This window comes from Gymnoscopelus microlampas (assembly GCF_963454915.1).
Source record: "Gymnoscopelus microlampas genome assembly, chromosome: 6".
Lineage (NCBI taxonomy): Eukaryota > Metazoa > Chordata > Actinopteri > Myctophiformes > Myctophidae > Gymnoscopelus > Gymnoscopelus microlampas.
The window spans coordinates 32,171,720-32,198,855 of NC_139943.1; the positions used below are offsets into that span (position 1 = coordinate 32,171,720).

General features: G+C 42.7%; 1 protein-coding gene across 2 annotated transcripts in view; it reads right to left on the reverse strand.

Annotated features, from left to right (window-relative positions):
• Positions 1 to 1,194: 1,194 nt before the first annotated feature.
• nup205 (nucleoporin 205) overlaps positions 1,195 to 27,136 on the reverse strand; it is a 34,838-nt gene continuing 8,896 nt past the window's right edge. Inside the window, exons 10-42 of one of the 2 annotated variants that reach the window (XM_084059739.1) lie at positions 22,289 to 22,426; positions 21,936 to 22,086; positions 21,253 to 21,449; positions 20,754 to 20,936; positions 20,541 to 20,591; positions 19,880 to 20,089; positions 18,642 to 18,879; positions 17,472 to 17,661; positions 15,936 to 16,056; positions 15,339 to 15,420; positions 14,674 to 14,838; positions 14,439 to 14,563; positions 13,603 to 13,717; positions 12,922 to 13,071; positions 12,653 to 12,727; positions 12,196 to 12,353; positions 11,994 to 12,074; positions 11,233 to 11,424; positions 10,810 to 11,017; positions 10,328 to 10,426; positions 9,391 to 9,536; positions 8,677 to 8,868; positions 8,130 to 8,251; positions 7,389 to 7,521; positions 6,583 to 6,709; positions 6,412 to 6,488; positions 5,331 to 5,459; positions 4,589 to 4,712; positions 4,262 to 4,434; positions 3,975 to 4,104; positions 3,469 to 3,597; positions 2,513 to 2,589; positions 1,195 to 2,126 (exon numbers count right to left, since the gene is read on the reverse strand). In XM_084059739.1, coding sequence (XP_083915865.1) covers positions 1,974 to 2,126; positions 2,513 to 2,589; positions 3,469 to 3,597; positions 3,975 to 4,104; positions 4,262 to 4,434; positions 4,589 to 4,712; positions 5,331 to 5,459; positions 6,412 to 6,488; positions 6,583 to 6,709; positions 7,389 to 7,521; positions 8,130 to 8,251; positions 8,677 to 8,868; positions 9,391 to 9,536; positions 10,328 to 10,426; positions 10,810 to 11,017; positions 11,233 to 11,424; positions 11,994 to 12,074; positions 12,196 to 12,353; positions 12,653 to 12,727; positions 12,922 to 13,071; positions 13,603 to 13,717; positions 14,439 to 14,563; positions 14,674 to 14,838; positions 15,339 to 15,420; positions 15,936 to 16,056; positions 17,472 to 17,661; positions 18,642 to 18,879; positions 19,880 to 20,089; positions 20,541 to 20,591; positions 20,754 to 20,936; positions 21,253 to 21,449; positions 21,936 to 22,086; positions 22,289 to 22,426 — 4,641 coding nt within the window. In that variant the 3' untranslated portion in view covers positions 1,195 to 1,973. Of the gene's footprint in view, positions 2,127 to 2,512; positions 2,590 to 3,468; positions 3,598 to 3,974; positions 4,105 to 4,261; positions 4,435 to 4,588; positions 4,713 to 5,330; positions 5,460 to 6,411; positions 6,489 to 6,582; positions 6,710 to 7,388; positions 7,522 to 8,129; positions 8,252 to 8,676; positions 8,869 to 9,390; positions 9,540 to 10,327; positions 10,427 to 10,809; positions 11,018 to 11,232; positions 11,425 to 11,993; positions 12,075 to 12,195; positions 12,354 to 12,652; positions 12,728 to 12,921; positions 13,072 to 13,602; positions 13,718 to 14,438; positions 14,564 to 14,673; positions 14,839 to 15,338; positions 15,421 to 15,935; positions 16,057 to 17,471; positions 17,662 to 18,641; positions 18,880 to 19,879; positions 20,090 to 20,540; positions 20,592 to 20,753; positions 20,937 to 21,252; positions 21,450 to 21,935; positions 22,087 to 22,288; positions 22,427 to 27,136 lie in introns of both variants that reach the window. The other variant, XM_084059738.1, reaches the window with a different exon arrangement.

Consider the following 27,136-nt stretch of genomic DNA (forward strand, 5'->3'; position numbering starts at 1 on the left):
CCTGCGTCTGGAGTCGCACACCTAAAATAGCACATGTATATATAATATAAGCTTATAACAGGTCACACAGCGTTACCCGTTATGATCTATTTTAGGTGTGCGACAAGATGATGTGCACCCAAGTATAAATGAAGCATAAGCCACAGCCCTCCTGCATTTCTGCTTGTTCTCTGACAGTCGAATATTGGCTTTCAAACCTGACTGATGTGTAGGGCATTTAAACATACAACCTCAGCAAACAGCTAGTTTGGACTATTCTAGGTTGGCCCCCAGTATCCGGCAAGGAGATGGTGTTTAGCCCTCTGATTAATGTCTGGTCCAAGGTGTCATGGTGGTGGTCCTGGTCTCAAGCGCCATTCTTACCCTGGAACACAGCACCTCCCGTGCAGAGATCCTGGACAGATGTATCATTCTAAGACTGCCACTCTACTTCCTGAGCAGTGGCGTAGGAGGTACAGCAGAGTAGCTGTCGTAGAATGGGAAGGTTCAATCTACGGCTCCTCCCTGGCTGTGTGTCAGAAGTGACCCTGAGCATGACAGTGAACGCCTAGTCTGGGAGACTTCGGCTCAGAGCCTGGACAGCAGGGGCGCGGCCACTGCGTTCTGATTCAAATCAATAGCCAATGAAGAAAAGGGGGCGGGATCCACATGCAGTGGCTGTTGCATGTAAATAGGAGCGACGGGAAGCAATTTCTCCTTGAGAAATTGCGGCCGCCAGTGTTGTGTACTGCTGTTTGCCTCTTGTCGGACTGTTTAGACGAGTTGCACAGCTCTCAGACCGGTAAGAGGCGTGTCCGCTCAGATTCTGAGCGTAAGTTACATCCCGTCCAAAAATACAGGGGTTTTGGCCCAGAAGTTCCTCGCCCCTCCCGTTTGTATGCGAGAGCTGGCGAACACTTCTGGGAACTCAGATTAGTGAACGCCTAACTTCTCCTGATGAGCAGGTTGGTGCTTTGTAATATGGTTTCCTCCGCTGTTGGTGTGTTATTGTGAAGTGCTTTGGAGAAAGTATATACTGTATACTGTATACTATATACTCTATACAGTAAATGCAACATTTCAATGCGCTCACTGGTGACTTTGCCATTTAGTCAGACAGACCCAACTCATCAACTCTGTCATACAGTATTTTCCTCTCTTAGGGTTATCATTTCATCAATAAATATTTTTTTTGATTTTGAGAAGCAGACAGTATTTACTCAAGAACCTTTTTATTTTCAAAATATGACAAAAAACAAACAGAAATATCAAAATTAATATTAAAATTCCAAAATCTTTAGAAGTAGAAATTTCATGACAGAGTTCTGAAAAGTTAAATTTGATGACTTTTTGATTATCATTCATTAAATGAATGCTCATCAAAAAGTCGTCAAATCTGCGTACTCGTCATTATCATCAACAGGGGTCACAGACAGAATTACTGTCTGTTAAGACCTTGCAAAACAGTTGGAACAGGTTAGTGGAAAATAAGTGAACACAAATAGAAATATAGAGTCCAGCATCAAGACTCATTACACCAAGCCAGGGAGTCCATGTACAACAGAGGCTTTGCCACTTAAACCTTGTAATTAGTTGAACAGATTCACAGGGCCTCTATACTCGGTCCCGTAATGTTTCCACTAGACACAAATTATCTTCGCAGAAAACAGCAGATCTACAAGCGTACAATTTGAAGGAAAAAAACGCTGTGAGCTTGTAGATCGGATATTTTCGCGGAACGATAGCCCCAGATTAGGGACGCTAGCAAGTGGTGAGTTACTGCTTTCTACTCTGTGTTCTGAATGGCTGGTACAATTCCACTGGATCTTGGGAAAACGGTTGCGTGTTGGAGGAAAGAGAAAATATTGTGTGTCATCCCTTTGGCAGTAAGTCTGAATTCCTGGAGAATGTTGTTTTTTTGTATGCGTTAAGAGTTTGTTTGGAGTCCTCTCAGCTCTTTAACCGTCAGAGCAAAATGGAGGTGTGCAGGCGGTTCAGCTCTTGGGCTGGCGGAGCAGTCCGCGGATCCTGCGGACCAGGGCCTGGATGAAGGTGTAGCGAGATCGGACCTGGCTGTACAACCCCTCCACTTCCAGCAACTTCCTCTGTACAGCCTCGCCGAAGCCTGCTGCCATGTCGCTCTGCAGCTGCACACGCAAAGCAGAGACAAGAGTGAAGCGTCACAGAAGGATCGATACTTGTGGAAGTATACATTAAAATTATGGGTGCAACAGTTCATCGAACTAACCGATTTGATCGATTATGAAAAATAATCGACTATAATAAATACATCGATTTGAGGAATAATAGCAAAAATAACCGATCTACAAGCTCACACGTTAAATCGCAATGCATTGTGAGAATATTTGTAGTTTTGTCGTTATTTTATATACACACACACACACAGACACACACACCAAAAAAGGCACTTCTCGAAAAGGTTTTATTTTTAGTTTAATTTTAAAGTGGGTAAAGTGTTGTTCTCATGCACATGGGAAACAGCATTCACAGTCCCACAGTTGTCTTACTGTACCTGTTCTATGTCTTGCTGGCTGACTCTGGACTGGCCGAGGAGACGTCCTCCAGTTCCACGCAGTCCGCCAAATGAGTCTGAAAAGAATGACGAAGCACCATGAATGATGCAGTTTAATGATCTGAACAAGGATTAAAAAAAAGCTTCATTTTGATTGCCATCAAAATAGTTAATAATACAGTAATATAATACAATAATATAATAAAATATAATAATACAATTGTATTGTATAATTTTATAATAATTATGAATAATTCATATTAATAATTATTAATAATATAAATAACATTAATAATATAATATAATAATTGTATTGTATAATACTATAATTATTGTATAATATAATAATACAATAATATAATAAAATAGTTAATAATACAGTAAGATGTATTATTTTGTTCAAATAAGTGTTAAATAACTATATTGCCATAGTAACCATGTCTGTTCAGTAACAGGGGTCTCCCGGTATCTCCAGCTCTTTAGTAAACAGAAAATACATTTTCAGGTTGTGATACCAATTTCATCCAATCATCAAAGAGAACTGATACAGGATAAACAATTGAAATCAGAAAATGTACCGAAAAAAAATTGAAAGTTGAAAGTGATAAATTGGTTCCCTCTCCTGAAATTGGTGGCCCACCTGAAAATGTAATTTCTGTTCATTAGATCGGTGCTGGAGAGACAGAAAGACTCCTTTCATAGAACAAACACTAACAATGATTACTATCAGAAATTCTGAATATAGAGCCTCAACCTTTTAATAATAATAAAAAAGAACAATCACTTACAGCACCTTTTTCACAAGCATCTTAATAGATTTCTTTGCAGATTAAATACAACAGCAAAATATATTAAGTGTTCAAATCTTCCCTCCTGGTTTACATTGCATTAAAAAAATGATGTCAGTCCAGGTTCACTATGCAATCAGAGCAGAGAGGTTCCGTCAGACTTCTTACCGTCACCAAGACGTGACCTGAAGCCACCGACTCCGGGCAACAGAGAGTCCTTGGGGTCAGTGGGAGTGCAATACAACAAGTAATACTCCAGGTGGCGCCACAACACAAATAAGCAGGTCTCTATCACGTCTGAGAGGAGGTCAGGTCAAGGCATTTCACAGTATAATGTAACAGTGTGGTAATACCAAAGCAGACGCTTCTGGACCAGAAAAAAGGGGGGGTTCCAAGGGGGGAGGGGGCAGCTAAATGGTTAATAGATAGGAATCAAATGGACCCTGTACAGATCTGTAACTCTACGAGGGTACAAATGGAACCAAATGGTCTATACAGTTCATTCTCTTCCATTTGTATACCGGTCAAATAAGTATACAGGGTTTAAGATTTAAACCCCAAGTGATTATAAAGGAATTTCAAGCAAAAAGGTTTGGCATCACACAACCTGTAACTGTGGAGGATCTTGTTTGGTACTTGTTTGGTTAAAGTTTCCATAAGTAATGAATGGATACAGGCACAGAGGGCTAGCAGCTTCGCTCTGTTGTTGATGAGCTGGACCAGTCGTCTTTTGGCCAGCAGGCTCCTCTGGACTGACGAGATCTTCTCCACCCCACCTGGACCTGACACCAAGCCTTGACAAAGCTACACACACACACACACACACACACACACCAAAGACCTGTGGTTAGAAGAACTGGAGACAATATGATGGCAGTGGATTAAAAAAAAAACTAAACTCTGCGGTGGTGGGCAGGTCATTTACCACTGCACGCCGAGTGCCCTAACCCTAATTCCTCACCTCCTTGAGCTCCTCTGGAGGCAGCTGATCTAGGCTCTGCAGTTTCCCCAGGCTCTGTCTGTGGCTCTGCTGGAACCTGAAGAAATCTGCAGCGCTGTTCTTCAGCAGGTACAGCACCAAGCCCAGGCCGGGGTCACGGGAGGAGGCCGCTGATAACATGGTGGATGGTAGGTCTAAAGGAAAACACAACAACAAGGCTTCAGTCACATCACTGGACAAGAGCGCTGTTCACACTTCGTTAGTTGAGTTTGGTAACGCGTTAATGACACAAATTCGTTAAACTGGCTAGCCTCTCTCTGAGTTATGAGGAGGGAGTACATCACTGACCTGTGCGACCGTCTCTGCCACCTGGTTCGCTGCCAGAGGTGCCGAAGAGGCAGATGCTGAACTGGGCCTGAGGTGAACTCTGCAGCAGCAGTGTGTGACAGTACTCCATGATGTTAGCACACACCTGAGGGACACAACCATATATATTTATTTTATTTAATCTTTATTTAACCAGAACAAAACCATATTGAGACTTAAGTCTATTTAACGAGTGTGAACTGGTCAAGAGGCATAAATGTTTCACAGCTTTGCCAGCAATAACAAATACAGGACAATAACATTAACAGACATAATATGCCAGAGGTGGTATACTGGTCACCTTATTATAGTGATTTTTCAACTTCTATCAGTGGTATTAAAACAAGGCTTCCCTGTCGATCTTGGACTTCATGTGGCCAGTCATACACTTAAGTTAGTCATCTCCACATTTGGGCAAAGTTTCAGGCCAATCCGACCTCCATTGATTTTCAGTGTAAAATTAATGATTTAAAATGCATGCACAAGAAATTTGGCGCTGAACAGTGAAGCGGTGTGCGAGGTTAGCTGCACACACACGTAGGTTACGACTAATAATTTAAAATGAACACCACAGAAGACACTGGCATCTCTGGCAGCATATTTGCGTAAAAGATTAAAACAGCGCTGCTAACTGTAGCATTAACTTCCTCATATCCTAATAAGCACTTTCTTAATTAACTGGTTTAATGAAGACAGGTTAAGTCAGTTTACTTTGTTCCATTACCTGTTGCATGGCCACCTCCATCAATTCGCGGCGCTCTGCCGGGTCTCCAGGAGCGGCCACCTCAGCCTGCTTCAACAGTCTCTCCCTCTCACTGCCCGCCAGGCGGCCCAGCAGGGAAAGACACAAACGCTGCCAGGAAGGAACAACACTGTTAGCTCGTACTAGGACAACTTTTGTCAGTTCAGTTCAGGGCTGTCACGATTATGAATTGTTACTTGACGATGAAGTGACGATGCCTGATGAAGGTCCAAGAGACCGAAATTGCGATTAACGATTTAATTATGTTTTTGGCATTGAACATTGCAACATAGAGTATGAATAAAAATTACATTTCAGTTTGCCTTTAAGGCTTTGTAAACAAAAAATGCACAGGGCAGACAATATGACAAATAACTTAAATATGTAAAGAAATAAAATTGTCAGCTTGTAGATCGTTGATTTCCACTATTTTTGGAAAATATATGAAATGTATGAACAATTTTCAACATGGAAAAGATTATGCAAAATAACTGCGATTATCTCAAATAATTGCTATGAGGCGATTATGTAATAATTGTGACAGGCCTATCCAGAACACAACTTTATACGTGGCGCCCTGCCATTTGGCCTGCACGTAAACAAAGCAGTCACAACTAACAAACAGCCCCTTCCGGTCAACCCTTCACAATAATAGTCTCCCCACTGCCTCACAATGCGTCACATTTCACACTGGTCATTGTTAAGAGGAAATAGTTCCAACTTACACAGACACAAGAAGCGTTACTAGGCCTGTCACAATTATTACATAATCGCAATCATTTGAGATAATCGCAATTATCATTATTTTTGCATAATCACCAGCATCGTTTCAATTGTTCGGTATGAATCAATCTCTTGAAAGTTTTTGAAAATAGCTGATCTAAAAGCTCACAGTGCGTCACGATGTGTTGTGAGCTTGTAAATCGGTTATTTTTGGAAAATGTTTTAAAGTATAAAATGATTAAATCCATGGTCTGCTTTGGCCTGAGAGAGTGTGATCGCAGCGTGACGCTTGTAGATGGGCTATTTTCGACGCTAAGGTAAAGAGTGGATGTTCACCAACCTGAAATCTGATGATGTGACTCTTGACCTCTAGGAGAGCGGCACTATTGATATTATCTCCTCCTATGTCAAGAACTCCTGAAATGATACAGACAGAAATCACAACAGTATATTAGACACGCTATCCTATCACTAGACCACTGGATAAATCATGTGACTGTGTGTGTAGTACCTGGCAGGGCTGTCTTGCTGATAATGCCGGTAAGCAGGGACAACTCCTGTAGAGTTCCCATGCTGAGATCTTGACAGCGAAGCAGGGACTGGATAGTGTCTGCATGGACAACCAACCACTGAAGAACCTACACACACATACACATGCATGCACACACACACACACACACACACACACACACACACACACACAGAAGCAAGCAGGTATTTCTGCATAAATGTATTGATCCCAAGTTAAGAAGGTGCAGGTTACTTGGCAATGCATCTGCTAGAATGGAATAAATTATTGTGTTATTGTTGTGGTTGGCGTATTTGCTACAGAAGTGCATTTGCACATATGTAGAATATGTCCTCTACATTTATCCAGCCTAACTATTAGAAGTGTCTTGACGTTTTAACAATGTTGCGGTAATGATGGCCTCACGCTAGAGGACAATTGGGCAAATTTAGGGTCTGGTCCGCCTCTCCCGACAATCGCAGGGACGTTCCCGATTTGAGGCTGATCGAAACGATCATCTGCCGGCTAGACGATGGATCATTATGGATATAAGATTTCTGTGACCGGTTGAAAAGGTTATAAAAAACGAAAATCGCTGGCACTGGGTGAGTATATTATGAATATACCCTGGCAGTCAATGTGTTAAGATTTGAAAATCCTTTGGCTGGAATGGGTTACACAGCACAGATGCAAAGATGTCTTAACAAGTGGTAAAATGATCTGCAACTAAACAACTTAAAAGCTTTTCAGAAGAGAAATGTTCAACAAAAAAAACAAAAAAATTGGTGATTATGTTACAGGTTGCTTACCTGTGCTGCCCCCTGTTGGTGGTGTGTGGTGGTGGAGGTGAGGATGACCTGGAACAGTGTGAGTGTGGGCAGGAGGATCTGCCTGTAGCGGTCTAGAGGACTGGGGATGAAACCTGATGGGTCCCTCATCATCCTGGAGCACACACAGTTAGAGAAACACTGAGAATTATATAAGCATTATACCGTGCAAAGTTCTCTGGATAGTACAACAGTGGTTCTCGAACTTTTCATGCCAAGGACCCCCAAATTGATGTGTATATTTGGCCGCAGACCCCCAGAAGAGAAGATTTATGTTAATACATTCAAACATTTTCGATATTTTTCAAACATTTTCAAAGATAGCAAATGTACAAGCTCGCAGCTGTGAGCTTGTATATCTGCTAATTTTGAATCGCCAACGTATAAAATATGGATTAAGGGGTTAAAATGTATTAACACATTTCGCTGGGGTTCCCCTGGAACCACCCCAAGGACACCTGGGGGTCACTGGACCCCACTCTGAGAACCACTGTAGTACAATACATATCATCGCAGTCGGGCAGAACCCTTGTATACCTTGTACTGCATTAACCGTTTTTGCTACTTTTGCACAACACTCTTGTACAACGTAGTAGGGCATTAATTTACATAACAAAATAATAATTGAAATATGGAGATATAACCGACAGCGGCGATACGGTGGTGTATTTATGCACATTATGACCTCACACCATCTCTCTCCCTCCCTGAGCCCATGGTTACCTGTGTGGGTCGCTGTCAGGGACCATGTCGAACACCTGACACTCGATTAGCTGGGATACCAGGCCACAGCGCAGCAGCTCCACGGCCCCCTGGCACGTCTTAGCCACGCGCGTCAGCAGGGCCTGAACTCACAGCGGACGACACGACACAACGTTGTTTTGATTATGGACATTTTTTGTATTATTTTTCATGTTTTTGTTTTATGTTTTGACTTTTTGTTTTCAATTGAAGTTTAGTTTTCTGATTAGTTTTAGTTAGTTTTTAATGCAATTGTTTTTTTTGTAAAGTTTTAGTTTAGTGTTTCTGTTAATCTGGGTGTTTATTTTATTTTAAAATGGATTAATCGGGAAAGATTCAACAAGGTCTGAAAAAAATATATATATTTATTTCTGAAGATTTTTGACAAAGACTAAAACTAAGGAAATTTTCTCTATGATTTTAGGTCGTTTTTGTTTGTTCTGTTTTGTTTCAAATGTTTTTCCAATTCTAGTTTTCGTTATTTGGTCAGTTTTAGTTAACTCTAATAACTCTGGTCTCCTCCCCTCACCATCTTGCTCTCATAGATGTACAGAGGTTTGAGGAGCGGGGGCTGTGGCGTGAGCAGGCTCTGCAGGGCCACGTCGTCCTGCTTCAGACTCTCCACCAGCACCCGCAGGTAGCCGCTGTTACACACGTACACCAGCCACTGGCTCTGACGGTCGATGGACAGGATCCTGTCCAGCACAGCCAACGCCAGCATCTGTGGGACAGAGAGAGAGAGAGAGAGAAGTGGAACATCAGAGGAAATACAGGAAGAGAAGTGTTATAGAGCAGTGGTTCTCAACATTTTTCATGTCAAGGACCCCCAAAATGACTGCGGACAAATTATGAATTTGTCTGCGGACCCCCAAAAATATTTCACAATTTTTCAATAGCAGATCAACAAGCTTATATGAGCTTGTATATCTGCTATTTTTTAATAGCCAAAGTATAAAATACGGTCAAAGTGGTTCAAATGATTGTGACTCTATATTAACTAATTTTGCTGGGGACCCCCTGGTACCAACCCAAATCTACAAGCTCACAACGCGGCACAATGCGACACTTAGTGAGCTTGTGGATTTGCCTTTTATGGCACCTGACACAGCCATACCACGTCGACAGAGTACACAATTAAGCAATATGAGGATAATGAGACTAAAAAGAGATGAGTAGCAAATGAGTAGAAGCCAGGGGTTAAACTCATGGTGTCATTAAGTCCAGTGCATGATGCTGCTCGTACCCGTCCGATCTCGTGACCGTCGCAGGCATCGCGACACACCACCTCCATGAGGGCCGTGCCGTAGCTCTCAATGATGGCCAGGTTCTCTCTCTGCAGTTTGGAGAAACCGTCTTCAGGAGCAGTCAGACGCTCCCACATAGACTTGCCTGCTGTCGCACATTGGATTGGAACAGATAGATTGCACTTAATGATCCTGCAGCGAGACATTTCATTGGTTACCGCAGCTGGGATGCATTAAATTAAAGATCCAATTAAAGATCAATACTTCAACATTTAAGACGTTGCAGCTCATTTCAGTTCACTCACTTTACCTTCTTTTCAAAGCAAGACACTTCTCTAATTCTACAGGTCATCTTAGCTCTTTTTTTTCTTCATTAAAAAGAATATGTAATCAGTTTTGATTCCTTATCTTTTGTATTGTACTTATATAAATCTAGACTTCACACTCATGAACCATAGAAAAGATTCTCCAACAACAGCTTCTATCTGGATGAATTACACGCTAGCTAAACACAGAGGGTTTCACTGTGCTTCCGCGGAAAAAATGAAAAATGTCATCGCGACCCCCCGTTCGCTTGTTATAGGCCGTTGAATATACCATGTCTCATCAAAAATGCAGGGGAAAAAGGAAAGCAAGATACAGCCGTTTCCCCAAATACGCTAACCAGGAAGTCAATTGAAGATGGGATCACGTGATCTCCTGGATCTGAGTGTCTGTGCATGAAATGGTCACATATGTGTTAGCGAACAGCGCCATCTAGTGGAAAAACACTGAAAACACCAAAACACGTCAAAGACGTCAGTGGCACTCTGGGCTGTTGGGAAAACCCACGTCGAAGACGTAATTGGCACTGAATGAATTAATGGGTTAAACTACAAACCAGCTCTACGTGTGTGTGTGTGTGTGTGTGTGTGTGCATGCGTGCTACAGACTGACCTGACTGTAGCGTGTCGGGCTCGTCGGGTTTCTGGGCGATTTGAAGGTAGTAGAGCAGAGAGCCGTACAGGTGCGCACGCAGACGCTGAAATCCACCGCCTAGAAACAGATACCAGTCACAATAATGCTTTGAAAATTACATGATTTAAATATGATTCAAAATGTATATGATATGTATGAATGCACCAGCTCAGTGGCCTTGTGGTTAGGGTGTCCGCCCTGAGATTGGGAGGTCAAGGTTCAATTCCCCTGCTAGGTCATACCAAAGACTATAAAAATGGGACCCAATGCCTCCCTGCTTGGCACTCGGCATCAAGGGTTGGATTGGGGGTAAGTCCCTGCGACATACTAACATCATGTACAGGGGATGTACTTGTACATCAAGCCGCCTTACTCTACAGAAACAGGAGATAGACTCCTGGCCCATGGGCCACATATCTCGGCAAGGTTCACTTAAGTCAAAATGCTGGTTTGTCGCTCACCTGTACAGAGGATGAAGTCCAACAGCTTGCGGAGGATGAGGTGCAGAGCAGAGTTGGCGATGGAGGCGAAGCCAGAGGACGCCCCGCCGTCTAGCCCCACCCCCTGCTGGTGCTCTGACAGCACTGATTGGCTGAGTTGGGCTGTCAGGGTGAAGACCGCCCCGGCAACGATGGGCATTAGCTCCCCTGCTGCGTCTTCAGATAAAACCTGAGGAGGCACAGTGGGCAGGACACTGCTTAAGCTCCAATTACACATAATACTTATAGAAGTATTATTCGGAAAATTGGAGGTTCAAGGTTCAACTTTATTGTCGACAATACCAATCACAGAGTAAAAGGCATGTGAAATTCATTGTGCGCTAAACCTCACACGACAACCTGATAACCTCCTCACTCAGCAACACTGTCTCTCTCCTCCCTGACCTTGTCATGCAGATCCAGCAGCAGGTCTCTGATGATGAGCTGCCTGTCGTCAGCAGGGATGAGGTCAATGGGGCAGGCGGTCAGCAGAGTCTCCACCAGGCTCCTCCAGGACTGCAGCGCATGACGCTTGGCACTCAGGCTCCGACGCACACGGTTGCGCTCCACCACCTGTTGCAGGATGGAGTTCACCTCCTGAGACATTGAGAAAGACAAGAAGCAGGAACAATTAAACAATTCACTTGTTCAAAGTCTCCACATTTTTACCTTTTCAACCCAAAACGTAATCATTTATTTGCGGCAGCCTACTGATCATTCCTGAGTTTTATTCAAATCAGACCATCCATTCTTGAGTTATTTTGCTGAGTCAGACCCTGATTGTGACTTTGTTGTTTGAGAACTACAAATTTTATAATCTCTTTGAGGCAGACTACTAAAAAAAATCAGTTGGTTAATTCCACTTTCCCCACACGTTAGCAGTTGTCCTTCTGCTTTTACTATTGGTTTATTACCATTCTTTGACATCCTCGTTCTAACCAAGGCACCTAGTCTGTGACAAAGATAGGTGGCGTAGTAAGGGAATAAGGTAACAAATTGCCAACAGTACTTTCACTTGCAGCAAGCCTTTATCCAGTACCACAAAACACTAAACCTTTGCCTAAAGACACCAGCCAGTAAAAAGGACCAGCCAGCCACCATACATACGGTACATGCACATATCATTCATCTGACTGAACAGGCCTCTCCATAAACAGCACACTCACCTCCATTAGCAGGGGCCTCTGTCCAATGGCTGCCAATCCTTGCAGGGCGTTCACCTCTGCGACCAACACGCGATGAAGCAACTGTTCGGAGCATTTAGAAAACATGAGAAAGGATCCTGCATCCTTGTAAGATGAAACATCAACTAGTGAGATATTGAAAAAGGTACGGGGGGCGGGGGGGTAGCGGTCGTGAAAGACATACCTTAACGTTGCAGACCGTGTGGCCTTGCTCATTGACGTGCTCACAGTTGGAGATCACCTGCTCTATCTGGGTGCGCTCAAAGAATTCCAGCTGGAGAAGCTCGGGGACATCCTGGCTGAAATTGATGGCGTCCAGCACGCTCAGGAGCTTCCTGCGCACTGATGACATCATTCAAGAACGGAAGTAACGACATTGGTTTGATTAGCACCAGTACAAAACTCAGATGTCCAAATGATTCAAATTCAAAACGAGAACTGAGAGAAAAACTGATTTTAACTGAATATTTCATTCTCAGGTATGCTAGGTTACTGCTCACCTTCAAGGTTCAAAGTGTTCTTAATTGTTACTGTACATCTTGTGTACAGGTACATAAGTAAAACAAATTTTGTTCTGGTTCCTCAGACATTGTAGCAGCATCAATACTACTTGTATTACTACTAATGATAATAATAATTACCTTTAGAGACTGTGTCAAAATGCAAGAAACCACTGACAGATCTGGTCTCTTCCTCCATTCCTGATTCGCCATCAGCTGGGAAGAAAAACAGAGTATGCTTTATATTGAAGTCAGCATGCATCATTTTGTAAGCAATATAAGAAACAACAAGGAAAACAACAACAAAAAAACATTATTTTAGCATGCCGTAGTTAGTGTATGTGACCTCCCATGCAGTACCTGCGTGGTGTGTGTGTACATGCATGCTGCGGGTGTGCATTTGAGTGTACCTGCGTGCTGTGTGTGTGGCTGGTCGTCCAGTAGCAGGCTGACGAGGCGCTGCGTGTGAGAGCGCTGGCGGTTTAGTGACGTCACACGTAGCTCAATGGCTGCTGTCTTCATCAGCCACGACATTTGAGAGAGAGCGGCAATCTCATCACCTAAAGACGACGAACGGGAGCAAGTTAGTAGATCACAGCGGGGCCCGTAAGGGACCATAAGGACAGTTCAATGTTAGTGTAAAAGGAAACCACTGTGTTCCTCTGTAGCCTTTGGAAAGGAAGAGCTATTAAACAAACATGTAAACTCTTTTCACCCAATTCTTTTGATGGTTAAGTTGTAAATGTGCGTTCACAATAAGGTGCGAGGCAACAGTATTTCAACTTGAGTGAAGTAGAGGAAGATGAATTTTGTGGAATTGCGTCGTCCACTATCAGATGCAGCAGCACTGCGTCGACTTTGTATGCAAACAATGCACCAAAATATCTTCGCCTCCTGTATGAACACGTCTTAAGAATATGATTTTACACACAACATGTCACATTGTGACACGCTTATAGATTCGCTATTTTCAGCGAGCAACACAATCGTACAATGAATTAATTAATCATCATCCTTACTAGCTATTGTGCTGTCTCACCACAGGCTGTCGTTGTCTTGTTTAGATGCTATTCAGAGAGACCTGTACTCACCAGGTAGGACGAAAGGCAGGTGCTGCAGGTGCGAGAACAGGAAGTCTTGGCTGGTTCTCAGGTAGCGCATGGTGGGGCCCGATGTGTCTGAGTAGGCACACAGCTGGTAGATCACCTGAGGGAAGAAAGACACACAAACGCAAAAACACCCTTCAACATTTCAGTTCATTCAGGTAACTCAGCCAATTCATTCTTCCAGGTGGAAAAAGTGCCAGAAATGTCTTTACACCCTGAGAGTTAAAGTTGGAGTGCCACAGGCCTATTTCCACCTAAATAATGATCATTGGGTATAATTACTGTTATATATATATATATCCAGATTTGGTATTCCAAATCTGGATAAAACTTATATTTACAGGAAGTGTTATCAGTTAATCTGAATGTCTGTGGATACATCCAACATCTTCTTTGCCAAATGGAAATATCAAACTACTTCACAGTGATGCTGGTGTAACTAGGACATTAACTGCAAAAATAGAAGTTTACATGTGTCGATTACACACATATTATCAATACATTTCACATTCTGTCTTGAGTTGACTATACATGTCCTGGTTGTTCATGTGCATTCACATCAGGCGCAACACGATTATTTTTGAAGCGACCTGATTTGCTAATAAGACAATGAGATGGGATGTATTGTAAGCTTCCTGATAAGTCAGGAAGCTTACAATACACAGGGAAGGTATACTCCCACCTTTGAACCACATAGGGTGGTCTTGCTTGCCCACCAAAATCATGGCGCTGCGTCTTTAATTAACACTCAGGATTTCACAGTGTCATGGTATCATATGTCACTGCTTTGTGCATTGTGTGTGCAGGGTGAGAGTACGTACCTGATAGCAGAGCTCAGCCAGGTGTGGGGCTTGGCCTGTGAGTACAGGCCCTGATCTCTTGTCACTGCCTCTCTGGAGCAGACTCAGAATGGCATGCAGGCAGCTCCGCGGACACCCAAGAACACCTGCAAAATGCACAAAACATAACTTTGCTACTGTCACAGTATTATCAAAATGACATTATCCATGATTGTAAATACATCTTCATCATCACCACATAAAGCTGTGGTCTGACCTGGGTCCTGCAGGTTGGTGGAGGAGACGGGCTTCTTGACCTCGTAGCCCAGCAGGTAGAGGGACAGGTTGGGGGCCTTCAGCTCCAGTGAAGTGATGAGGAGGTTGAGAATGTGGATCTGGGTCTCATGTCGGATTTTTGCCACCTTCTTCTGTGGGTCTGAGTCTGGGGTTATGGTCAGGGGGTGGAGAGGGGAGGTTTAGAAGCATGACTGAACGAGTCGATAAGATGTAATACCGAGAGCGAAGAGTGACAGGGTTTGAATGCTGTAGCAAAGACAAAGGAATGCTCCACTGTTTTTCAACCTTATCTCTATGAATTTATCGTTCTTGCTCTCTGTGTTAGAGGCTTCATTTTAAATCACCCTCTGTGGATTAGTGGAGTCACACAAACATTCACAAACATGCTACAGCCATTTTCCCCTCTGCCTCTATGAGCGATGGTCTCGAGAACTGCTCGAGAACCAAGCATTCACAAAGTATTCTGGGTATTGTAGGATAAGACAGAGAAGCACCGTGTTCAGAATGGGACTGAAAAATAGCATCAATCAACAGTAATGCCAGACTGATTAAACAGCCACAAATCTGACAGTGGACTATTCCTTTAAAGTCAAATAGAGGAGATGATCCAGAAATCAGGATGAGGAAAATATAAGGAATACTCACCGTCTCCTTTTTCTATGCCTTCTTCTGCCTCCTCGTTTTCGAGACACTCTACGAAGCCTGCCATCAGCTTGTCACTGACAGCCTGCAGGAAAGATGTATAATAAAAGTTCCAACGCAGCAGGAAAAAAAGGGGGTCATAAGGGGAGGAAGGTTAGTGAAAACACAGGCTAAGGTTCGTGACTCCTAATCAGACAGACATGATGTGAATCTGTTCTCATTATACAAGTCATGATACAAAATCAAGTTTGATCTGAATATTTTTTTACTTTATTACTCTGAGAGAACTGTTGGGTTGTGTCTTATAGGGCTGTAATTAATTGAATAATCAATAAAACCGTAAAAAAAACATGCAAAAAGTGAAAATAGCTGATCTACAAGCCAACAACATGTCACAATGCAATGCGTTGAGATTGTAGATCAGCTATTTACACTATTTTGTAAAATTTGGTGTAATTTTTCATGTATAATGACATGCCCAAAATAGGGATTGATTATGATTCTATAAAATTATTGATTAAAAAAAGAAAAAACAATTAAATTGATTAGGTCAATTAACTGTGCACCCCTAGCGTGTAGTGTCAAAAGTGGAACACATACCGGGCTATGTGTGAAATCTCCCACCAGCCTCATCTGAATGTTGGGGTAGCGGGCGATTCGACGCAGGATCTTGGCGCTCTGGAAGGCGGCCTCTGGGTTGGAGCTGTTGTGGCACAGGTACCTGCCAGGGACAAGAACACAAGCAGAGGAGTGAGCCTGGATCCTCCAGCAGTGAATCCATCCCAAAATAAAAAAACATACAAAGTAACTTAGACCAACTGCACTTACATTTTCACCAGACAATGTTTGTCTCTGCGCAACAATAAAATATATATACTGTAAAAACAAAGATGTTTCAGATGCAAATGACCAGATACAGTAGGCAGGCTGTAGACCAGAGCACTGCGCAGTAAATATAAACCAGGCTTTCCATGGGTACAACAGTAAGTTTGGTGACATGAGGTTACAGCACTGACCACGTTTCCACCATGAACATAAACACGCTCAGTCACAGTGTCATTAAAGCATGACTCATTCATCTATCCCGTTAGACAGACGACTTTTTTAAATATAGAGCTTTATTATCTTTTTCTGTATTTTTGTATTGATATTTGAACTGTGGTGCCACTATATATGACTATGAATTGAATACCAAAATTGAATAACAAGACCGCAAGGACTTTTTTGAACGGACCTTTTAGACAAAGTATTTTAAATTTAACTGTGCTGTTTTACATTTTTGCCTAATAAAATATTCAATCAATCAAACCACATTCTATCAGTACACGATAGATAAGGGACGAAGATAAGATCAGAAGGAAACAATGACACCAATTTTGGCCTGGAGCAACAAACAACCAGGCATGTCACTAACGGCGCAACAGCTAATCGAATTTATAATCGATTAACAGATTTAATCGATTATAAAAATAATCAATTTTAATAAAATAATCTATATTTGGGACTGGGGGAACATTTATTTTTCCCCAAAAAACGTTTTAGAAATAGCAAAAATAGGTGATCTACAAGCTCACAACCTGTCAAAATGAGATGAGTTTAAAGATCTGCAATTTCCCAAATGTTTGCATGACACTGTTGTAAGACAAAGTATAAAATAGGGTTTAAGTGGTTACTTATAATAATTGATTTATTATAAATAATCCGACTGCTATGTCCATACAGTATGTGCGTGTATGGGACCGACATCTTCAAACTCGCCGTGTGCAGCGACAAGGACTCAAGGGATTGCGGTGCCCGCCATCGAGTAGTTTGGATATTCAGTTGTCCAGAACCGACGATCCAACCAATATGCCCATATGGACATACCAATATATGGGCATATACTGATGACATCAGGGATCTCCATATATGGGCATAGAAGGGACAAGGACTGACAGATACAAGGGTACTCTGACAAAGCCCCCGACACAATGACTCGGACATAGGTCGGATCGGCGGTGCAAAGTAGGTGTGAGGGCGACCTAGCGGCCCGAACTTCTAGTATACATAAATGCACTTAAAGATCATTAATTTAATCGGAAAAGCAATCGATAGAATAATCTTTAAGAAAATCCCAGTGTGAGGGGACGCTCTTACCTGGCGATGTTGACGATGTGGTCAGCCCTGCGACTCTGAGGGCTGACCCCCTGGAGGAGCTGCTCCAGAGGAGACACCAGCAGGGAGGCCTGGCTCTCCCTCAGGAGGTCCATGAACACCACCTCCTTCTGCAGAGCCAGGTCTAGCAGACACAGACAGTGCAGCACCGCAGACTCCAGCTGCTTCTTACCTGGAGGGCAGGAGCACGGCCATTAGGAGGCAGTGTTAATTTTGACAGCAAATGTTGGTATAGTTTTCGTCATAGTCTTTTGAATAAAGTAAAGTTAAAGTAATTATTAAAAATAAAGTTCCATTTAGTTTAAGTCATCTGAAATGTCTTTGTTTTAGTCTAGTTTTAGTTGATTAAATATGATACGATTTCTGTCAACAGAATCTACAGTTGATTTAGTCCAGTGGTTCTCAAACTTTTTCATGCCAGGGACCTCCAAATTGACACTTATTAGCCCGCGGACCCCCATTTGAAAAGATAAGCCAGGGACCCCCCCTAAGAGAAGATTTTTTACGGCTCTAGCATTGATTCTCAACCATTTTAATTTCAAGGACCCCCGGTTTGACATGCATTAGCCTACGGACCCCCATTTAATGGCATTTATATCTCTGGGACCCCAATTCATATCGTAAAATCAATGTTAATTTAACTCTCAGAGTTACAGACCCATAAGGGTCCATTTGGTTCCTATCCATCATTTAGCTGGGGACCCCCTGGAACCCCCTCAAGAACCCCTGGGGGTCCCCGGACCCCACTTTGAGAACCAATGATTTAGTCAACTAAAATGCATTTTGGCAGGCCTTGATGCCGTCGTAATGTGCAATTTCTACTTAGCTGTGTGTCGAAAATAGACGATATATAAGTTCACAACGTGTCGCAGATGCGTTTGTGAGCTTGTAGATATTGTGAGCTTGTACAACTGCTATTCAAAAATAGCAGATGTACAAGCTCAAAAAAAAATCTTTAACACAATTTTTAACACATATCTTCTCTTATGGGGGTCCCTGACACAAAACCTTTTCAGATGGGGGTCCGCGAGCCAATTATGTGGGTCCTTAAGTTTGAGAACCACAACCTAACTCACTAACTGAACCACTGCATAGTGTGTTTGTGTGTGCGTGCGCGTGTCCTTCTGTGACAGAAGCTGCGTGGTCTCTCACCAGGAAAGGGTGTGTATGTGTCGAGCTGGCGCACACCCTCCTCCAGCAAGCTGAGGCAGAGGGCCAGCGTGGGCGAGTCGTTCAGCAGGTGGAACATGATGCTGTGTCCGGGGGGTTTGTAGGCGGGCAGCTGCTCCCCCTGCAGCTCCACCACGTCCTGGACAAAGTCTGACGGCTGGGGCTCGTAGTCCCGCAGCAGCTTGTGGAAAACCTCCAGCACTGCATCTGCTACCTCCCACTGAGAAAGGGGGGGGGGGAGCAAAAGCAAAAAAAAACAAAACAATTTAATACAATCAAAACACATTCAGTCACGGAGCCGCCTCAAATTCATACAAAGTTACAAAGTCAACTTTGTATGAACCTGGTGATGTGTAAAGTGTTAAAAACAAAACTAAGAAACTTGCCATTACATTTCTCAAAACATGACTCATGTTATGGCTGCAAAGACACCAAATAGCATCTCTTTCAGTCCATTTCTTATTTGCAATGTTAGATTCTTCAAACGTTGTTTATCAGTCTGGTGCAGGGGGTATTTATAGATTCAGAAATCAGCGAAAGGGGGTACTGAAGCCAAAAAGGCTTGAGAACCGCTGTCCTAAACTACTAGCCTTGGATCAAGACTTTCATGGAAGTATTTTATCGAGTATGACTTTTACTTTCGTTTCTATGATAGTCTTGGTCTCTACCCCCCTATAGTCACTGGAATCTGCGCGCAAAGCCCATACTTCTCTGTACATATACAACGCTGACATAGAGCTGACCCTGTAGAGATGGATGTTAACTCGACATTAGGAACCTGTGTGTGTGCACGGTATTAGCCTGTATTTTTCTGAACTCAAGTTTTATTTCCTTGTTTACATCCTGTTTACATCGAGTGTAATACAGGCTTTCACCAGATGCGCCCCGCCACTACCACCCATTGAGGAATACAGGGAACTTCCGAAGTTCCGACAGAATCTGACACAGACAGGATTAAAACACATATCTATTGAAAAATACGGATTAATACAGTGCACACAGCTTTTGAATGTCGCGTTAACATCCATGGCTACAGGGTCAGCACTTATTTTTGTACATGTACGGAGAAGTACGGGCTTTGTGCGTGGATTATCATAGATAATCATAGACTATCATAGATACGAAAGCAAAGGTCAGGCTCGATAAAATACATATATGATAGCTTGATCTAAGGCTACTACACTACCAGTGAGTGATCCGTACGGGGGTCAGGCACGTACCTTCTCAGCAGGACGGCGATAGGCTCTGGTGGGGAAGGGGAGGAAAACAGAGTCCCGCAGGAAGGCCAGGTACGGCTCGAAGCCCGGCACGCGTAGCCCCGCACCCAGGTTGGCGGGCAGGCTGCTCTCCACCAATGTGCTGATGAGCTGGCAGAATGCCCGTGTCAGAGGGTACTCCTCACAGCTGGACTCGATCTCGTTCAGCTCCACCTGCAGGCCACACATTCACATACAGGTCACCTGACACACACTAGGGGTGCAACACTTTATCGAACTAATCATTGATTATTATAAAAAACCTTATTTGACTAAAATAATACAATTTCAAAAATAACAAAAATAGCCGATCTACAAGCTCACAACGCTTTGTGAGCTTGTAGTCAGATCGGCTATTTTAGCATTATTTTTGTCGGACAAAGTATAAAATAGGGCCAAGTGATTAATTATTCTAATCAATGTTTTTGTTGATTATAATTTTCATTTTAAATGTTTTCATGTTGATTCGTTGATATATATATATATATAAATAAAAAAATATTAGCCCAAAAAAGACAACGCTTCTCGATTATTTGGTTAATAAAAAATAATCAATAGAATAATCGCCAAGAAGATAATTGATAACCACCCTAACACACACACACACACACACAAAACAGCCTACCTCAATTCCAGCACCCTGTCTCTGTCCTGGGACTCGCACCGTCTGGAGTATCTGCAGGTGAGAATTGGTACATGGCAAAATCCTTAGTGTTCATTTATATCAACATCTGGATTTCACTGTGTGTACAATAGGGCTTAGGTTGTTAAAGCCATTTAACTTTGTTTTTGTATTCATGTGAATGGACTTTATCAGAATTGTGTCCCCTGGGCCTACCTGCGTGTATTCCAGTGACTGCCACAGTGAGGCAGCGATCTCGGGGGACTTCCCGAAGGCAGACAGGCAGTGCAGCAGCTCCGCCTTGAGGACAGGAGGGACACTGCACTGCAGCAAGCCCAGCATCACCACCACAGGGGTCCACTGGGGGTGTTCGCACAACGCTAGTCGAGCATTTTCACTCTGAAACAACAAGCAAGTTCACCGTTTTATTGCAGCAAACTGAATGTGAATGGAAGTTTCACGAAAGCCAAGGAAGACATTTTATTTGTAATTCAGGAGAAAACTGGACTACCAGTGATAGCCGATCTACAAGCTCACAAAGGGTTGCAGCATGATGCTTTCTTTGTTAGCTTGTAGATCTGCTCTTACCTTTCTTGCGCGACACAGGCATAAAACCAAGTATAAATCAGGCTAGTACTAGTAGCCACAGTCGACATCTGCATAGTGGTTAAAATGCCACTCCTGCTTGTGTATGTATGTATGTGATGGGTCATACCCAGGTGATGATGGTAGTGAGCAGATTCAGGAAAGAGGTGAGCCCATCCAGCTCTCTCTGGGTGATGCCCCTCAGTGGAGGGTGGCGGTACTGCGATGCGTCTGGGTTGGGCACGTCTCGTCTCAGGCTCTCATGGTAGAGCATGAGAGAGTGGAAGAAGTGTTCCCAGGACACCGGGTTCCCTGCTACGCCCTCTCCTGCATCAAACATTACAATGAAAGTTACCCCTCATTTATACTTGGCTGCACACAGTGTCATGCACTGAAATCGAAACGTTGTGAGCTTGTAGATCGGCAATTGTCAGGGCGCCACACTGGCGAGCAACTAATTATATATCAAGCTTTAAATGCAATTTGTGCTGATAAACAATACTTTGTATTTGCTACAATCTGCATGGATTTCTCTCTAAACACTTGAGTACAGACCTCCACCAAAGTCTAAAATGATTCCCACTTTACTTATTGGAAAGTAAAAGGGTCGAACGATTTGGGGCCACGGCCTTAGGAGCATGAATGCACACTGTAAATTTCATTGCAATCCGGTCATTCGTTTTCTAGATATGTTGGTCAAGGACAGACAGACATTATATATCATCCTTGGTGGAGACTATTCATTTCTGAAAAGCCATGTTTTTTTTTTAGGAAAAAGCTTTTCCGAAGATAGCAGTGAAAATGTGACATTACCATGTGGTGCTCCGTTGGTTTTAAGCAGACTGAAGCAGTAGTGTGCACACTGAGGCCCGTTGGCCAGGCCCTTCAGCATGCGCAGATAAGCCATGTAGAGAGTGGAGGGCAGCAGGTCTCCCATTTGACGCACAAACTTAGACAGAACCACCTGGAGCAGAGCACAGAAATAAGAACCGAGTGTTGCACCAAAGGGACCTACAGAACCACCTGCAGCAGAGCACAGAAATAAGAACCGAGTGTTGCAACAAAGGGACCTACAAAACCACTCAGTCTCTCAGATAGACATACGTCTATGGCTATTCTGTTCATTGTGCAGTATTACCACTTCTACCACAGGTTTCCAGACTGACCTGTTTGTGTGGAGGTCTCTGTAAGGCCATGCCCAGGTAGGAGCCCTGGAGAGAGGTGTGTTGGAGAGACTCTGTTGGACACCAGAACTCCAGGGCCAGCTCCATGCTGAACGGGTCTTTACTGTAAAACTCTCCTATCTGGAGACACAAGAAATAAGGAACCAAAACGGCACTGTAAAAAGTGTTTATGTAACTCAGAGCTACAGCTGACTGGATGCTAATAAATACGGTTACACATCGCTATTCCTCCACATCGCCACTTAGAAGATTGACTTCCATTCTTCGGAGTGGAGATGTTTCCCATTTGTTTTAAAGACATCGCTATTCCGACTGTGACGCATTGCTATTTATAAACACCGCCATTCCGACTATATAATCACAATGAATGTGAATTAGGCATACTTGGTAAAGCATCTCATGCGCATTAATGAGACACTTGCATCTGATCTATTGTCAAATCAGCCCAACATCAAAACACCATGTGTGTATTAATGCTTCATTAATCCTCCTTTATTAAATAATATTAAAGTTTACACCTGCCACAACCATAGGCATATGTCATTTTTGTGAACAGCACTGCTTTCTTTTTGTCATCTCCAATTAATTCTGGGCCTTTAGTTTGGAGACAATGGAGAGATTCAGTTTTAACCCAGAATGAACCCAAATCTCAAGCGCAATAGTTCAGGGTTCTCTCTAAATCCTAAGTGTATATATCCATGTTACTTTTGTGAATAATTATGATAGGCTACACATGAGCCAAGCTTTCAGAGTCCATTATTGCGGTGCGGGATGGGGCGCGCTGCGCAGGTCGACACGCAACAAAAATAAAATAAAAAGCATTATACCGTCTCTCTCCCTCTCCTCTCTCCTGTCTTCCCGTCTCTTTCCTCCTGGTTGGAATCATCTGAGCTTAATATGTTAAATGTGTTGCTTATTTGCTGCCTCTAATGAATTAAAAATCATTGCAGAACGACACGCGCATGGGAGGGAGATCCGTTGTCATTTAATTGTAGATTTAAAAACAGCCTATTAGCCTACTATTGACTGTACTACAATATGGCTTGGTAACATGAACATGAACTTGGATGCATCACAGCGCCACGCCTTGTGAACTATAGGAGATTACATATTTTCGAAGAAACTGTAGCATTTAAGAAACTAGGAAAAATAAATTAAGCATCCCTGCGCAACTTGGAGCTCTCCAAATTGCCACATTCAGATTGAAGGATTTTTCTCACCTAATTCACAACAACTGTCGTGAATTCTAACCACCAGAAGTATGATCAAATTAATCTTTCACCTTAATCTGTCCACTTACTATAATAGTCCACTTCATATGCCCATAAATGAAGTCTTCAAGAGGCGTCCATGAGATGAGATTGCGCACAGCTGTCCACCGACAGCCTGGTTTGGTTTGATATTAGACCAGACTGGACAGTGGACACTGCATGTGTCTCAAACCAAACGAGGCTGTGCGTAAATGCTGTGCAGTGCAATAAACAAATTGATGCTATTATTATTATTACCCTTATTATTATTATTATTATTATTATTATTATTATTATTATTATTATATTATAATTTAGCACATTGGCGTGAGTGCGCTCCCACGGACGCCCTGCATGGGTCTGTCTGTCTGTATCTATCAGTCTATCTATCTATCTGTCAAGCTCTTTGCCAAAAATAGCCGATCTACAAGCTCACAACGCCTGGTGCTGCGAGGTGTTGTGAGCTTGTAGATCGGCTACTTTTGGTGCGAGTGAGTGTGCTGACTGTGCTCCGACGGATGTCTGTCTGTCAAAGGTCCGCGGCCGTAACACGCAAGCTCTCTCTCTCTCTCTCTCTCTCTCTCTCTCTCTCTCTCTCTCTCTCTCTCTCTCTCTCTCTCTCTCTCTCTCTCTCTCTCTCTCTCTCTCTCTCTCTCTCTCTCTCTCTCTCTCTCTCTCTCTCTCTCTCTCTCTCTCTCTCTCTCTCTCTCTCTCTCTCTCTCTCTCTCTCTCTCTCTCTCTCTCTCTCTCTCTCTCTCTCTCTCTCTCTCTCTCTCTCTCTCTCTCTCTCTCTCTCTCTCTCTCTCGTGCGTCTGTCTACAAACTAAGTGCCTTTGATCCTAACCACCTTTGATGTGTGCGCCGAATGGGCCATCAAGTTTTTCTGATCTCCCAGTGGGGAGCTAACGACCGCTGTTGATTCATTGACTGAAGCCATCCACACCTATTTAATTGTTGTTGTTTTTTTCCTCGAAAGTTAGAAGACTCATGGAGAAATCATGATGTCATCTCAATCACCTCAATCAATCATGACTGAATGGCAGCTTGCTCTCCGGTCCCAGCCAGCTGCTGGGGACTATTTGTGGGGAATTAGGAGAGAAGGAGAGCTGTGAACTTTGCCTATACTGTGCACCCATGCAGGCAGGGATGTGCAGCACGCGCTAAATAGGCCCATGGTTTATTCTGGTATAGGTGGAAAGATCACCCCCCCCTTTTAAATCATTAATAATACATTCTTAATTTATAACTAACTAGAGGTCCGGTCAAGCTCTTTGCCAAAAATAGCCGATCTACAAGCTCACAAAGCTAAGAAGATCCCCAAGAATGTTAGCCTACAGTGAGCTATATGTACAGCACACGTTGTGTATTATTATGTTACATGCACTTATGTGCGTAATTACGCACGTGTAAAATTCCGCTGTTACGGTAGTTGTTCCACTCAGAGGAGGGGGGGGCACCTTCATGTCAGGAACCCCACAAATCACAAATTATGTGTATTTGGCCGTGGACCCCAGAGAGGAGGGAGAGAGAGAAAGCGCATATGGAATGCTGTGTAGTGTGTTCTGCAGACAAGTAGCCTACATCAAAATTTGGGGGTCCTTGGCATGACAAGGACTTTACTTTATTTAGTAAGACATGAGAACAGCAGTACATGGAAGTACAAATTCGCAATACAAGGTCTACTAAACTGGAAGACTCATTAAGCACTGAGCTTGTTTAAGATGAGATCCCCATGCACACAAATCATGATGACAAAGGAGGCATGTATAAGATAGAGGCCTATACTTCTTTTTTCAAACAGATCAGAATGAATAAATCAACATTTTGTGTCAGTTGGACCCCAGTAAAATGTACTGGGTTCATTTATTGAAATCAAGTAGCCTGCCCTATACTGTGTGAAATAAGGTGTAAAGTAGGGTAGTTACTTTACACCTCTGCAGACGCGCTGAGCAGCGTTAAGTAGCCTACATTTACTCAAGTACTTTACTTAAATGTTGTCTTATATATTACTCTGTGTCACAGACAGTGATTTGAACCGACGGCAGGCGTATATAGTAGCCATAGAGGCGAGAGTCTTCAGACTTCTATTAGAAGGGAGGTTTTTCATTGAATAGAGGTCACTATTAGAGGATTTAGCCTACTCACAACGCCTCATAGTGCTAGGCATTGTGCGGTTGTAGATCGGCTATTTTTGGCATAGAGTGTAGAGAGAAAAAAGAGCAGACCACGTAAAAAAAAAAGACATATATATATATGGAGAGAGAGAGAGAGAGAGAGATATGTTTCATAATATAATAATATATATCTGACAAGTAACTAGTAACTAAAGTTTTCAAATAATTGTAGTGGAGTACTATATTTGCCTCTGATGTAGTGGAGTAGAAGTAAAAGTATTGGAAATACTCAAGTAAAGTACAAATACCTCAAAAGCGCACTTAAGTACATTACTTAAGTAAATGAGTTAAATTCCAGCTGTCTTTATTGTTATTATTATCATTATTAATATTATTGTTAATATTATTGTTATCATTAAATAGCATAATATTATTATCAATAATAATAATGGCATAATAATAACAACAATGATAACGATAATAATAATAATAAGGGTAATAATAATAATAATAATTAATATTAATAATATATATTAAAAAACATACTCTCTCGCCATGCCTTTCGGCCTGGCGGAGACGATAATAAAATAGGATGATGGGGGGGTTCGTTTTTCTAAGTGGGGATGTTTCTAAGTGGGGATGTTTCTAAGTGGGGGTGTTTCTAAGTGGGGGTGCTTCTAAGTGGGAGTGTTTCTAAGTGGGGGTCTGTCCCCAATAAATACCAACTTGTCAAAATAATGCGTCAGTTAAGCCCTGCCCTGCGATGGCGGTGTGAGCATGTTGTCAGCTTGTAGGTATGCTATTTCTGTTGTGCGATTAAGTATGAATTGGGCTTTAGAATGAGTTTGCCTTTTTAATGTGCCAATTTTCTCCCTTTCTCCCAATCTGGTCATTAAAACAATTGCTTGGTGTGAACGGCCCTTTACCTCTGTGTCACCCGGGCGCCCTGCTTGAGGATTTTATTCATTTAGTTAAAGGGATTGTAGGGAACATTAAGCCTAAATTTAAAAAATATGTATATATATATTTTTTGCATTTTCTCCCCTCTATCAGCCACTATATAATGACGCTGGGGTGTTTTCCTTCATTGAAACACAGTCCTCTGTCTGAAATCCGTATTTTCCCTTCTGTTTATGTTCATGTTGTTTATGTCCGGGTCGTAAATTAACGCACGCATGTGCGTGTCCGTGCGCGTCCGTGCCCGTATCAACTTTTTACTTTCGGTTTTAAAACGCTCTCAAACTTCTTTTTTGAGGCACATAATTTACTTTTAAAAAATCGTTTGGATAGAATTTAGTTGTTTAGCTTCATATATGTGGTCAATTTATCATGAAAGAGCCTATTTAAAAATATAAATTCAGAGAACCGTAGGGTCGGGCATTTCCGCGAATTGTATCCGCATAAGGCAACCTATTTTGGGCATGACTCATTTAAAAAGTCCCCCCTGCGTCACCCCCTGGTGGTCG